This window comes from Anguilla rostrata, chromosome 8, assembly GCF_018555375.3.
Source record: "Anguilla rostrata isolate EN2019 chromosome 8, ASM1855537v3, whole genome shotgun sequence".
Lineage (NCBI taxonomy): Eukaryota > Metazoa > Chordata > Actinopteri > Anguilliformes > Anguillidae > Anguilla > Anguilla rostrata.
Window position 1 is genome coordinate 48,525,479 of NC_057940.1, and position 15,335 is coordinate 48,540,813.

Genomic DNA, 15,335 nt, shown 5'->3' on the forward strand with positions numbered 1-15,335 from the left:
TTTGGGGCTGTGCTAAAAGTGTTCAGTGCCTTCTAGACCTACGCAGTTCTGTCGACGAACTGTGTGTACTTCCTGGATTGCACCAAATGAGGCGCTGCAGGATTTTAAATGTTGGCAGTACTTCCGGTTCTTCGACGTCGTTGACGTATTTAACATCAATAATAATAATGATTTTTTTTTTGTTATTTTAAACCATTGTTTTAAAATTATGTTTCGTTTAACTATTATTTGACTATCAGGATTAAATTTTGACATTTGAAAGGATTTGCTCTCAAAGTGAAAGGTCAAAGTTCAACCCATTACATGTGACATTGAGCATCGCAGCAAGGTAGCTAGCTATACGGTTTACCACAAATTAGCAAAGCATATGAATATGTCGAGGGAATAACTCACTGTTTCAAGTAGATAGAGCAACGGTGCAAGTATGTTCGTGTTTTGTTATTCTTAGATTTTATTTTGAAAAGCTGTACGTTTTATACATGTATTTTGTTTGCTTGCTTTGTTAGCTAAACTGTTAGCCTAGCTCACGCAAAAACATTCTAGGAAACGTTCTCTGGAGCTATGAACAATTATACCTTTCTAGTTGTCGCTACATATTTTGAATAGTTTTTACTTGTTTTACTCCACTTTTTCTATTGCTTTTGGTTTACTGGTTAATATTATTTTTCTTTATTAATTTGCTTCATGACAGTCTGGCTGTTATTCATTTGCTTAACAGTTATCGCATTGCCATAGATCGCTAATTTACTTCGTAATATCGACGTTTAATGCGTGTCATTTGAAATACGTGTGTCTGCAGCTCCAATGTTTTTATAAATGCAATGACATTCAAGACCTCTACTGTATTATATTTGTAATGCAGACCTCTGAAGTAGAATACTGTGTAAATGATATCAGTACCTTTGGTTTGTCAAATCAATTTATGTGCATCCACGTTTTAAATAAGGATACATTATGTATTTAGTCTCATGAAGCACATTTCACACTAAAGGTGAAGTCAAAGTTTTCCGTGGAGAAAATGTAAATGCCATTTAGTGGTTCTGTAAAAATGGATATGCTTCAACGAATGGGTCATGTTGAAGTCTTCAGCAGCACCGGTTTAAAGCACGAAAATTGAGCATGTTTGTGCTAAGAATGCGACATAAAGTCGAAACTTATAGTTTAAATTCTACGGCGTGATTGACCGCCCATTGTGCTCTGAAAAAAATGTGGGACAAAAAGTTACGACCTGCTTGCTTGCTTTTTAGCCAGGAGAATGCGGCTTACGGCGCTGCTGGCGATGGCCGGACGGGTCAGGCTACCGCCGGATTACCGCTTTGGCACAAACCGGCCCTGGACCATCCCTGCGCAGCGACTCAATCCCCCCAGCAAGCGGAGGAGGAAGGTCTTCGTCGAGCACATCCCGCACGAGAAGTGGTCGGTCTTCAGGGGCGATACGGTAAAAGCCTGCCGCGCGCGCCAAATGTTTTAATTTGCGGAGGCTGAGTGAAAGCGCCCTCCGGTTTCTAATTGTGTGGAGCGAGCGGCGAATCTCCAGTCATAGCGTCTGTAGCTTCCTTGTGGTACTGTGCGAAAAATAGCCCCTTGCTTCAGTCACTGGAGCGCACGTGCATACTGGATGCACAAATACCATTAAGACAGACAAACGGCTGGTTCGAAGCGCGCTTTGTTATCATTTGTTTAGTCAGGGACGTCAACTGACAACGCTGTTCACTTTTGCAGTGACGACCTGGAGCATGAGTGCGTAGGAAGAGCTAGTCGGGTGCATTGTAAATTGCTCTGGATTAGACTCAAATCAATGGCGGTTATTTGAGTCTAATCCAGAGCAATTTTTGTGGATGATGATTAGCTAGCTAGATGCAGAGAGCTTGTGTGGTAATTTTACCAGGATTCCAGGTTTAACTCCCCTTAATCTTTCAACTACTGTCACAACCCCTTTGTGGTTGTGGCTTATAGTGAGTGAGGTTTTTCCTTTAGCTGACATTATAGCTTGCTAGCGGTGTCGACTAGGAACTAATGTTGTCGGGGCCCGTTTTCAGGTGGAGATCCTTTCTGGGAAGGACAAGGGAAAACAGGGGAAGGTCACGCAGGTGTTCCGGAATCGCAACTGGGTCATCCTGGAGGGCCTCAACACGGTAAAGACCCGAACAGACACAACTGCGCAGGTTTAAATTGCACACAGCACTGCAGTGGCTTGCATTTGTTATTCACGAGGTAAACCCCTCATCTCTTTACCCGAACTGCTGCCCTCTGAATGTGATTCACTTTGATGCAGGCCGAGGCCCATTTTCTGAACAAATGACGCCAGATCACCTCAATTTTTTTCCTTTGAAAGGCTGATCTTTTACTTTAAAATGCGTCGTTCGACAAGTCTGTGCGTTTGCCTGTTTAGCAATGAAGTCCAGGCGAATTAACTGCTCACAGATGGGAAGACAAGTCAGTGTTGCCTGCCAGGTTAGTTTAGAAAGGCTTGCTGTGGCCAGCCAAGTTGGGAGTGCTCGAGTGCCGCACAGAATTGTTAAATATGACTAAAGAGCCAAGTTTTATGTGACTCAACATATACAACATATTAAGGGTCTTGATTTACTAAGACCTTCAGCACGTACGAAACTTTTAGCTTACGCAAAATTTGTAACCAATGATTGGTGCAAAACAAATGCCATGATCAATCATTGGTCATGTTATTGGTTTTGCTTGAGCTAAAAGGTTTTGCTCATGCTAAAGGTTTTAGTACATGAGGCTGTAAGTGTGTTTGTGCGTAATGTTACAGAAATGTTACGGTAGGGGAGACACAGCTCAGGAGGCAAGAGCGGTTGTCTGGCAGTCGGAGGGTTGCCGGTTGGAGTGTCCCTGACTCCTGAGCAAGACGCCTAACCCCTAATTGCTCCCAACGAGCTGATTGGTACCTTGAATGGCAGCCTTTCACCGTTGGTGTGTGAGTGTGAGTGTGAGTGCGTGTGTGAATGGGTGAATGAGAGGCATCAATTGTAAAGCGCTTTGGATAAAAGCGCTACATAAAAAATGCAGTCCAATGCAGTCCAAACGCACACACCGAAGGATGTTGTAGCTCTGTAGAATGCAGTTACTGGTGAAATGGTGAAGCCACTGGAGATTGACCCCCATCTCCTCTCCCAGCATTACAGGTACATCGGTAAATCGGCGGATTACAGGGGCACCTACGTCACCAGCGAAGCGCCGCTGCTGCTCAACGACATCTCCCTCGTGGACCCCTCCGACCGGTGAGCGCCGCCGGACGCCCTCGGGCGGGAATCGGTCCGCTCCGCGTGTCCGTGTGTCCTCGGTGCCTCAGCTGGCAGTGACCCGCTGGCTGCCGCAATCTGGTTCTCACCGGAGATTTGCGTTCGGATCTTGGGTTGTTGATTGAGGTCCTCTTTGGGACGCCTGATAACTAATTAGCACCCAGAACAGGATCTCAGTTGTTGTTGAAGGTACTTTGTTGGGTTGAGTGAAAACCCTCAGGATGGTAGATCCCCAGGAACAGGGTTGGGCAGCCCTGGCCTAGACAGTACCAGTGCTGCCCATACCGGTTCCAGCTATGGTTGTTCTCGCTGGCCACACCCCTTATGAACATCTATGTGTTGATTAGTGGATGGTCAGCCTCCTGGCCAAAGCATTTTGCTTTTTCGTTTAGGCCAGCCCACTTATCCTGACTCACAAAAGTGCAGACGAAAAGTTTTATAAGAAAACGGAGGCGATGCCATATTGTCTGTTCCACAAGGAAGGACATGTGGGTGCTGGAACAGCCCAGTTTGTAATCAAAGTTTAATAACTAACAATTTTCTCATAATTTAATATTTTTGAGTTAAAACTGTGGTACAAATTCAACTTTTGTAAGCATGTCAGATTTCATAAGTCTAGATCCCACACAGTATGGTTCTATGTTGAACGTCCTTTGTGATCAGACCAGACCAGAGGAGTAATGTCAAGGGCAACTCAAAGTTGCATGGGCGTTGTATTTTTTTGGCATAGTCAGAGGGCATAGGATACTGGGGGGGGATAACGATCTGATTAACATACGGGGGGGGATTTTGGCATCTGATCTTCGTGCTGATGATGCAGAGTAGTTTTTAATTTTTTTAATGTTTCGCTCACTCGGGCCATGATACGATGCCTCAGCTGTTCGTTTCGCTCTGTCGTTTGTGGGCCGGTCCCAAACGCGTCTCCCTGTCCCGCTGCAGGAAGCCCACAGAGGTGGAGTGGCGCTTCACGGAGGAGGGGGAGAAGGTGAGGGTGTCGGTCCGCACGGGACGGATCATCCCCAAACCCGTGGTCCAGCGCAAGGATGGCATTGTGCCGTCCCAGTGGAAGGGTGAGCATGGCTCTGGAAGCCATTACATTACAGTATTACGTTACATTTTATTACATTATGTTGCATTACATTACCGAGTACAATGTTAAATCACATTGCGTTACTTTCTATTTGATTTTATTACAGTGCACTACATTATTTACATAACATTACGTTATATTGCATTAAATTAAATTAAATTAAATTAAATTAAATTAAATTACATTACATTATATGTAATCCTGAGATGTTCTGGTGCTGATCTGGTGCTCCACTATTTGTAATTTGCTCTGGATAAGAGTGCCGACCCCCCTCCCTCCCTGAAACGTGCTGACACCCCCCCCCTCCCCCCCGGTCTGCCTCCCCAGATGGACCCAAAGACACGTCCCCAGAGGACACCCTAGAGAAGACCTACACCCCCACCCTGCGCACGCTGGAGGAGGAGGTGACGGAGAGCCTGGGCATCCACGAGCCCCGCAAGCCCCGAACGAGCTTCTGGTACTGAGGGGCCCCGGGGCCCGTGGGCCTGGGGGGGGGCCATGTGGGAGTCACCTCCGCACCCAGCCCCCATCTCACATCCGTAACCTTGGAGACGGGGTGCCCAGTCTCACCCGAGAGGGTTCGTTGTGGGACCGAGCATGGGAGTTGAGCATAAGATACAGGTGTTAATGGTGCCCTGCACTGAATGACTGGTCATGTAGTCAGTGTCTGTCTGGTCCCTATCAAATCAATGCAAAATTATTTAAAATAGGTCAGTGTGGATGCAGGCTTTGGTTGTAGCCCTGTGCTAAAATAAAATAGTCAGATTTGTTAATGAACTAATTGTGGTTAATGCACCTCTTCAGTCAAGGCCTTGATTAGTTGAATGGGGTGTTTGAGAGCTGGGACAGAACTGCAGCCTGCACACACACACACACACACACACACACACACAAATGCCAGCTTAGTCTGGTGGGCCTGCAAGTCAGGTTGTTGAAGCGGTGATATTCATGTGTTGTGGTGCCGTTCAGATATAGATCATACCAGGGCCCTGTTTCACGGAGCAGAATTACTGAGTTACCTGAATGACTGCCCCGAGTAAAACCGGGAAACCTCTGGAACGTGGACTGAAGGAAAAGGAGCCGTTCCGGGTTTTACTCAGCGCAGTTACCCTGCTAACTCCGTTATCCTGCCTTGTGATGCTGGCCCCGTTTGAAACAGAACATGAAACTTTGCAAGCCCCGTGTCACAGACTGTCAATCACTTGCATTTATGACCCCCGGGGATTAGTCCTCTGCTTTATTTCCTAACCCCCAGCAGTCCACTTGCTGGCTATTGGAATCTGCCAGTTAAACGCACATTTAAGCCACCCTTCCCCAAGGGGCTTGTTTGGTTAGCGCTTTGTGTTTAGTGTCGTTACTTGGATACGGATACGTGTAAAATCTGGCGGTATCTGGTCTCTGTTAATCACATGCTCTGAACGTTTTTGTAATTATTTCTCTTCCATTTTTGCGAAAGAATAAATATATGAAATGTGTATGTTGCAATGGCAGTGTTTTCCCGACCGTTCACCTTTGGCTGTTTAGGGGTTATCTTACGGAAACCATTTTGTTGTCATTGTTGTATGATACTCTCACACGCGGGTTTGACACCCCTGGGAGGGAGATGGGGGCAGTTCCGGGACTGCACCGTCTGTTTACGCATGGAGAGGGAGAGAGCGCACCCACACCAACACGAAATGAAAGAAATCAAGCGTGGTCACCCTTCCCCCTCACGGGTTCCGGGCAAAAACAATAAACTGAAACGACAAGCTGAAATAATAAAGACCAAAACGTAAAACCCAGCAACAGCCATTCAGCTCGCCGCTGGGATCCGCTGGTCAGCTTTTCAGCTGCCGGTGTCTTTCTCTGTCTTTTTGTGCGCCGACACAGAACTCAAAGACCCGCTCTCTCGGCGTGAGCTCCCGGTCTCGGCCCCAAACTGTGGAGAGGAACTCTCCTATAAGCACCTGGGCTGATTATCTAACGCCGCCCAGGTGCGAGTGCTGTCTCCACCTGCCGGCGCAGCCGAGACCAATCCGGTTCACCGCCGGACCGAGTGCCACAGATGCCTAGAGCCGCTGTGATCTCAGAAGCCGTTTGTGGATTCCTGGATCTGATTTAGTTACGGTCGTCACGGTGAAAACCCAAGCCGCCACGTCCTACAGCACTCCAGTTACACAGATGTTGACCTTTGACCTGGTCTTATAAAACAAGGCCTGTTGTGCTTGACAGGAAATGATGCAAAAGTGACCAAAATGAATCCCCCCTTCCCCCCCCCCAGGGGCAAACAATCTTTGTTTTTTTATTATACACATGACACGGTGATCCAGTTAGGGCCATTGGAATCGGACCGAAGACCGTTCCTTTGGTCAGGAAGTTCGGGCAGGATGTGTTGCGGGTGGGCAGAGCCCAGAATGCGGCTCTTTAAATGAGACCCAGGATGACGAGAGAGACTGAAATAAGCGGTTCTTCTTCTTAAAGGTTTTGGGAAAGAGAGGCCATCTTGCCAAGTGTTCATCTCTTGAAACCAGCGTTTGTAAAATCCCCAGAATATGAAATCTGAGAAAAGCTGCACATTACAATTTTCTTTATAATAAAGGAGGGGAAAAGGGAAATAATCTCCGTTTTAGAGGGGATTATAGAGTAGAGATGGCTCTTTTGGAAACATTGCATGCAAAAGTCATACATATGTTTTTAGGTGTAGTTTAAAAAAATATGTATTTAATCATTGAAAATAATTAATAAGCTGTTACGAGCTGGTCGAGGCTCAGACCGTAACAGGAAGTAGGATAAGGGAAATGAGTGGGGATTGGGTGAAAAAACTGGTACTGCAGACTGACACGTAACTCCGGTCCCTATCTCGCTATCCAACTCTATGTAAAAACTGGTTAGGCTTTGAAGGGTTCCTGGCAATGGGGGGGTGGCTTTGGATGCTGAACTTCGGGACGATTAGTCTGCAGTCTGAGACCAAAAGTCCGAACAGCGTACCCCAACGGAGATTTAAAACTCCACACAGAGTATCTTCAGAAATGACAAAGCAGTGTCCTGGGTGGAAGGGTGTGTACTCCTGCTGGGGACACGCTGAAGAACGGGAGTCAGGATGCGGCGAGCAGAGGGCAGCACGAGAGTCGCGGCCACGAACGAGCGAGCGGTCAAACGCGAAATCCGGTCTGCACCAAACCGGAACGGCTAGACGAGAATCTGAATCGGATACAACGAGCGGATGGTCACGCTCAAAATCAACGGGGCAAACAAACTCGAAGGGCTAAGATCTCTGTCGAATGGAATGAGTCAGTGGTCATACACGATATCTAATGAGCGAACAAACTCGAAGGGCTAAGATCTTTGTCGAATGGGAACAAGTCAGTGGTCATACACGATATCTAATGAGCAAACAAACTCGAAGGGCTAAGATCTTTGTCGAATGGGAACAAGTCAGTGGTCATACCAATCTAATGAGCAAACAAACTCGAAGGGCTAAGATCTTTGTCGAATGGGAACAAGTCAGTGGTCATACACGATATCTAATGAGCAAACAAACTCGAAGGGCTAAGATCTTTGTCGAATGGGAACAAGTCAGTGGTCATACACGATATCTAATGAGCAAACAAACTCGAAGGGCTAAGATCTTTGTCGAATGGAATGAGTCAGTGGTCATACACGATATCTAATGAGCAAACAAACTCGAAGGGCTAAGATCTTTGTCGAATGGAATGTCAGTGGTCATACACGAGATCTAGTGAGCGAACAAACCAGAAGGGCTAGACGGGAATCAGAATCAAACAGAAACAGGTCAAATACGCACAGTCAGATGAAGCAGTCGCTGTCCACAACACACCGAGCACGAGTCCGAAGAGCTGGTCTCCCCTGGTGAGTGGCAAATGACAGCTTTTTCAATCCCAGTAACTGGAGACGGAAACGTCCAATCAGATGAGGAATCAGGACAACACGAGACGAACACGCAGCAGAGGCTAATGTGAATGCTAAACTTACGACAGGGGGTCATAACACCACCATTCTTCATGACACTTCACACCTGTAATAAACCTCCCCCTCTAATTTAGCGTTTGCAGTGGGAATTTGTGGCATTCTCCATTTAGCCAGGAGAGGGCGCTGAACGTTTCCTTCCACACCATTCCATGAAACTGACCGCATCCTCAACACTATAAATCCCCAAAAACATTTTTAGTGTACTTATAACTTATGAGTGTTGTAAACTCAAATATACTTTTTTTTTCTTCCTAACCCCCTCCCCCCCCCACCCCCCCAAGAGGTTTTGATTTTTTTAAATTGTTTTTTACGCAACTCGATTTGAGTGACAAGCCCTGTTCCATAACTACTGTACCACTGTTATACTAGAGTGCCGTTGTGATTAAATGAGTCATTCTGAGGGGGAGAAAGTCAAAATAGCTTTTAAGAATTAGTAGTGTAAACTTGCGATCCTCACATACACAGGCTACTGATTCTTGCTGTGTGGGGGATATTGCACGATGAGGGTTTTTCTGCTTCTGAATATACTTGTGTTGCTGCTTCCATTAATTTTACATCAGTGCGTATAAACTCTTTCAGTGTGTGTGCACGCGTGCATGTGTGTGTGTGTGTGTGTCTTAGTAGGAGCTTAGTTTTGGTCTCTCCACACCATTCCATTATTAAAGCCCCTAGAGCTTGCTCGCCCGGGGGGAGAGAGAGAACGACTCAGCATTATTTCTCCGTGGTGTATTCTACACCGCCGTATTAATTTTACCTTCCATCTCAAACACACTCACACACACACACACACACACACACCACTTATGTGTACAAACACCACTCACACACTTGCATCGCACGGACACACACTGCTCATACACACACCACTTCTATACACACACACACACCATTCATACATGAACACATGCATGCGTGCACTCATACACACACCCTCGTTCCACTCTGAACCCAGCCCTGATGCTCCCATCGAAAGCCGGGGGGTGGGGGGGGGGGGAGAAAGTTAATTTAGAAGTGATCGCTTGGTTCAGATCCTCCTCCCTCCCCCCCCCCCCCCCTTCTAACAAGCTCTCGATTCTGGGTTGGGGCTACGCGGGGAGCTGCGAAGAAGACGCCCTTTGAGGGGGGAACAGAATCGCCCCCTCTCAGACGACTGGCCACCTGTTGCAGCGCACAGAGAGAGCTCCGCGGGCATCATCAACAGGACGCCTGTCCTCCGTCCGTGCCTGGGGCTCCGGGACCCCAACAAGGCCCTGTCAGCGCACACGCACATGTATGAATGCACACATGCATGTCCAGCGCTGATCAATGAACGCAGATGGGTATTTATTTTGGACGCCGAGCTGCAGCCACGACGCTAACACACACACACACACACACACACACCCGTCTCTGTCCCACCTCCGACAGGCACACACACACACACACCCCTCTCTCTGTCCCGACCACAGAGGGCTTCATTCGGAAACACCTGGATGATTTTTTTTCTTTTTTCTTTTTTCTTTTCAAATGCAGAGACATCCAGTCATACCCGCAACAAAGCCGTCTTTTCATTGCTCTGTCTCTTTCGGCTCAGTATTTCCCTTGTGCCGCCGGCCCGGTCCGTTAAAAGCGGCCAGTTAGTTATACTGGGAGAATGACGCGGCGCTGAATGAATGTGGAACACAGCCCCGCCCCCGCCCCGCCCCGCCCCGCCCCGCGCCGTTAGATTTAGCCGCACGTGCCAGAGCCGTGTTTAATGTGGAGCGGTCCTCCGGCTGGGTCTGGCGCGGGACGGCCTGTAAATCGTGAGGGAGGCGCGAGCCGTTTGAAGCGCCCGCGCTCGGTTAGCCTCGGGTATTGCCGACCTCACAGTCGTTTAAAAAATGAAATAAATAAAAGTTGAAAATTCCCAATGAGTCCGCAGAAAATTTGCGTTGAGGTTTTTTATTTTATTGCATGGGAGGGGTGGGGGGTGGGGTGGGGGTTTGGAAAAATGACTCAACAGCTGACTGTACTGTTTCGCGGTGGCTGTTATTGGTGGCAGCGCTTGAATGTGGACGGGCTGCTCGCTCTACGGTGCCAAGCAGAAGGAGAAAGAGCGCTCGCCCGCTTGGCTCCGTCGCTCGTCTGTCTTCCCGAGCTTCCTCCTCCTCCTCTGCCTCGCGAGCTCGGCGCCAGGGGACCCATAAGGCTCCAGCCAGCGTTTTGATGAATTGCAAGTTGAGGGAGCCAGGTTGTAATTTCGAGCAGTCGCTTTTCTTTTTCCGCTATGTTCTCCTGTTTTCCGATCTCCGGCCTTGAAATGGATTCATGTACTTTCTGAGAACCTTTGTCATATACGATTAAACGTCATTTTCAATCCACAGTATCACATTTTATTTTGTTAGCATGTATTTTCATTTACTTGAAACGGCATTGACAGGTATAATGTAGGATGGCAAACATAAATAGCAGTTGTATGGGCTTAGCAATGCTTTTCAGGAGAACGCAGCCTGTATAGCAGGGATGCTCACATCAGGCTCTGGAGGCCAGGCGTTCTGCTTGCTTTCATTCCTCCCCTCTAATGGGGACTCATTGAGACTCCAGGTGAGTTAAATCTCTGGGGCTGATCGGTGGCACTAATCAATTAATTATCGGGTAGGAAAGAAAACCAGCTGCACTACTGCCCTTGAGGGTCAAGTGTGTCAAACAGACTCTGGGATGGAAGCAGTGAAATCTGCAGAAAGGGGCTCTTCCCGTGGCGGTCGTCTCTGTTCTGTGTTCCCGGCTTCTGTCCACCTGAGTCCGGACGTTTTGGCTGTCCCCACCTGCTCATGCACATCCCCCAAGCCTGCCACCTCGCTAGCTGTCCAAAACAAGGCCACTGCAAAGAGCTGTTTAACCCAGCCTGCACGAATTGTCACCATCACTGCTGCAATAGCTGTACAACCCATCCTGCTCACTGCTACAGTATGCTGTACTAACCCATGCCACTGCTCACATGTACAATATGCTGTACAACCCATCCTGCTCATGCTACAGTATGCTGTACAAACCCATCCCTGCTCACTGCTACAGTATGCTGTTCTAACCCAAGCCTGCTCACTGCTACAGTACGCTGTACTAACCCATCCTGCTCACTGATACAGTACCCTGTTCCAGCCCAAACCTGCTCACTGCTGCAGTATGCTGTTCTAACCCAACCTGCTCACTGCTACAGTATGCTGTACTAACCCATCCCTGCTCACTGCTACAGTATGCTGTACTAACCCATCCCTGCTCACTGCTACAGTATGCTGTACTAACCCAAGCCTGCTCACTGCTACAGTATGCTGTACTAACCCATCCCTGCTCACTGCTACAGTATGCTGTACTAACCCATCCCTGCTCACTGCTACAGTATGCTGTACTAACCCAACACTGCTCACTGCTACAGTATGCTGTACTAGCCTAAGACTGCTCACTGATACAGTATGCTGTACTAACCATCCCTGCTCACTGCTACATTATGCTGTACTAGCCTAAGACTGCTCACTGATACAGTATGCTGTACAAACCCAACCCTGCTCACTGCTACAGTATGCTGTACTAACCCATCCCTGCTCACTGATACAGTATGCTGTACTAACCCATCCCTGCTCACTGCTACAGTATGCTGTACTAACCCATCCCTGCTCACTGCTACAGTATGCTGTACTAACCCAACCCTGCTCACTGCTACAGTATGCTGTACTAACCCATCCCTGCTCACTGCTACAGTATGCTGTACTAACCCATCCCTGCTCACTGCTACAGTATGCTGTACTAACCCATCCTGCTCACTGCTCAGATGCTGTACAACCACCTGCTCACGTACGTATGCTGTAACCACTGCTCATGCTACAGTATGCTGTACACCCCCTGCTCACTGTACAGTATGCTGTATAACCTCCCGCTCACTGTACAGTATGCTGTACTAACAACCGCTCACTGCTACAGTATGCTGTACTAACCCAAGCTCAGTACAGATGCTGTTCTACATCTGTACTGACAGTATGCTGTTCTAAAACATGCTCACTGCTACAGTTATGCTGTCTAAGTGCTATGTCAGTGATGTACACCTGCTCATGCTACAGTATGCTGTACAACAAACTGCACTGAACAGATGCGCTACCCATCCTGCTCACTGCTACAGTATGCTGTACTAACCCATCTTCACTGCACAGTAGCTTCCCACCTGCTCCGTACAGTCTACTCGCCACTAAGTACTACCAGCCACTGTCACTGCACAGTATGCGTACAACCAGCTGTATGCTCAGTATGCTGTATACATCCTGCTATGCTACTGTTCCATCCCGCTCAATGTACAGTATGCTTCTGAAACCCTGTCATGCTAACGTATGTTATCCATACCTTATTTGTAGCTGTATTTTCATGTTACTGAAACCACCGCCACTGACAGTATGTGTACATAACATACTGTATGCTAGATGCTGTACAACCCAACTGCTCACTGTACAGTTGCTGTCAACCATCCTGTCAGCTACGTATGCTGTACCAACCCATCCTGCTCACTGATACAGTAGTGTAAACCCATCCTGACTGATACAGTATGCGTACTAACCAACCTGCTCATGTGCACAGTATGCTGTACTAACCAACTGCTCCTGTCAGTTGCTGTTCTAACCAACTGCTCCTGCTCAGAGCTGTCTAACCAAGCCTGCTCACGCTCAGTATGCTGTCTAACCCAAGCTGCTCACTGCTCGTGCTGTACAACCCAACCTGCCACTGCTAAGAGCTGACAACCAACGCTCACTGAAAGAGCGTTACCACCCTGCTCACTGCTACAGTGCTGTACAACCATCCTGCTCATGACAGTAGCTGTACAACCAATGCTCACTGCTCAGTATGCTGTATACCATCCCTGCTCACTGCTACAGTATGCTGTACAACCCATCCGCTCACTGTACAGTATGCTGTACTAACCCATCCTGCTCACTGCTACAGTATGCTGTACCAACCCAATCCCTGCTCAGCTGCTCGCAGTACTAGCTGTACTAACCACCTGCTCACTGCTACAGTATGCTGTACAACCACCCTGTCACTGCTACAGTATGCTTACTAACCATCCCTGCTCACTGCTCAGTATGCTGTACTAACCAACCTGCTCACTGTACAGTATGCTGTACTAACCCAACTGCTCACTGCTACAGTATGCTGTACTAACCCAGCCTGCTACAAGCTGTACAACCACTGCTCAGACAATGCTGTACCATCCTGCCACGCTAAGTAGCTGTCAACCATCCTGCTCCTGTCATATGCTGTCTACCATGCTCAATGCCAACTGTCGACAGTATGCTGTCTAACCCATCCTGCTCATGCTCGTATGCTGTACTAACCATCCGCTCACTGTACAGTAGCTGTCTACCACTGCTCATGCTACAGTATGCTGTACTAACCACCTGCTCACTGTAAATGCGTATAACAACTGTCACTGTACAGTATGCTGTCACCCACTGCTCACTGCTCAGTATGCTGTACTAACCACCTGCTCACTGTCAGTATGCGTACTAACCCATCCCTGCTCACTGCTCAGATGCTGTACTAACCCACCTGCTCATGTACAGTATGCTGTACAACCACTCTCACTGTACAGTGCGTATCTGTCTACCAACGCTCCCTGTTACGATGTGACTAACCATCTGCTCATGTACGTATGCTGTCTAACACCGCTCATGTACAGTTGCTGTACAACCACCTGCTCACTGCTACAGTATGCTGTACTAACCCAACCCTGCTCACTGCTACAGTACTGTACAACCCATCCCTGCTCACTGTACAGTATGCTGTACAACCATCCTGACTCACTGTACAGTATGCTGTACTAACCCACCTGCTCACTGATACAGTTGCTGTACAACCACCCTGCTCACTGCTACAGTATGCTGTACTAACCCACCTGCTCACTGCTACAGTTGCTGTTCTAACCCACCTGCTCACTGTACAGTATGCTGTTACCAAGCCTCCCTCACTGCTACGTATGCTGTTCTAACCCAACCTGTCACTGCTCAGTAGTGCTACTAACCCAACCTGCTCACTGCTACGATGCTGTACTAACCCACACTGCTCACTGTACGGATGCGTCTAACCATCCTGCTCACTGCTACAGTTGCTGTACTAACCCATCCTGCTCACTGACAGTATGCTGTACTAACCCACCTGCTCACTGCTACAGTATGCTGTTCTAACCCATCCCTGCTCACTGCTACAGTATGCTGTACTAACCCATCCCTGCTCACTGCTACAGTATGCTGTTCTAACCCAAGCCTGCTCACTGCTACAGTATGCTGTTCTAACCCAAGCCTGCTCACTGCTACAGTATGCTGTTCTAACCCAAGCCTGCTCACTGCTACAGTATGCTGTACTAACCCAACACTGCTCACTGATACAGTATGCTGTACTAACCCAAGCCTGCTCACTGATACAGTACGCTGTACTAACCCAAACCTGCTCACTGCTACAGTATGCTGTACTAACCCATACCTGCTCACTGCCACAGTGTGCTGTACTAACCCAACACTGCTCACTGCTACAGTGTGCTAAACTGGCTCATATCTGTTCACTGGTACAATATCTTATGCTGGCTTATTACCACTACAGCATCTTATACTGGTCTATGCCACTGCAGTACAGTATATCAGCGACAGCGCTGCAGACTGACTTACATTTGCATTTAAATTCAGCATTTGAAAGACACTCATTCCCAGAACGACTTGCGCAGCAAACGTCTCTCACACACAACCCATTTATCCAGCTGGACGTTTACTGACCCAGTTCAGGCTCAACCTTTGCTCAAGGGCACAACTGCTCTACACCACTAGAGAATCAAACCTGCAATCTCTGAGTCAGAGGCACAGTTACCTAACCATCATGCTACACTGCGGTCTTATGCGTACTACAGCATACTGCAGTGGCTTGTTCTGTACTAAACTACTCAGTACTGTACCGCACTTGGCCTCGACTATAGCACAGTACAGTACTGGTCTAATGTGTTCTGCGACTGTCGTGGTATACATTGA

General features: G+C 47.9%; 1 protein-coding gene across 2 annotated transcripts; it reads left to right on the forward strand.

Moving 5' to 3' along the window:
* The first annotated feature begins 178 nt into the window (after positions 1–178).
* On the forward strand, positions 179–5,825 carry mrpl24 (mitochondrial ribosomal protein L24). 2 transcript variants are annotated; one of them, XM_064345435.1, is made up of 6 exons: positions 179–328; positions 1,248–1,438; positions 2,040–2,135; positions 3,136–3,239; positions 4,200–4,330; positions 4,678–5,825. In XM_064345435.1, the coding sequence occupies exons 2-6, from the start codon at positions 1,256–1,258 to the stop codon at positions 4,812–4,814; spliced, it is 651 nt and encodes a 216-aa protein (XP_064201505.1). In that variant the 5' UTR covers positions 179–328; positions 1,248–1,255; the 3' UTR covers positions 4,815–5,825. The 2 variants fall into 2 exon arrangements, with proteins under 2 accessions (XP_064201505.1, XP_064201504.1); XM_064345434.1 differs by having other exon boundaries at positions 265–422.
* The last annotated feature ends 9,510 nt before the right edge of the window (positions 5,826–15,335 follow it).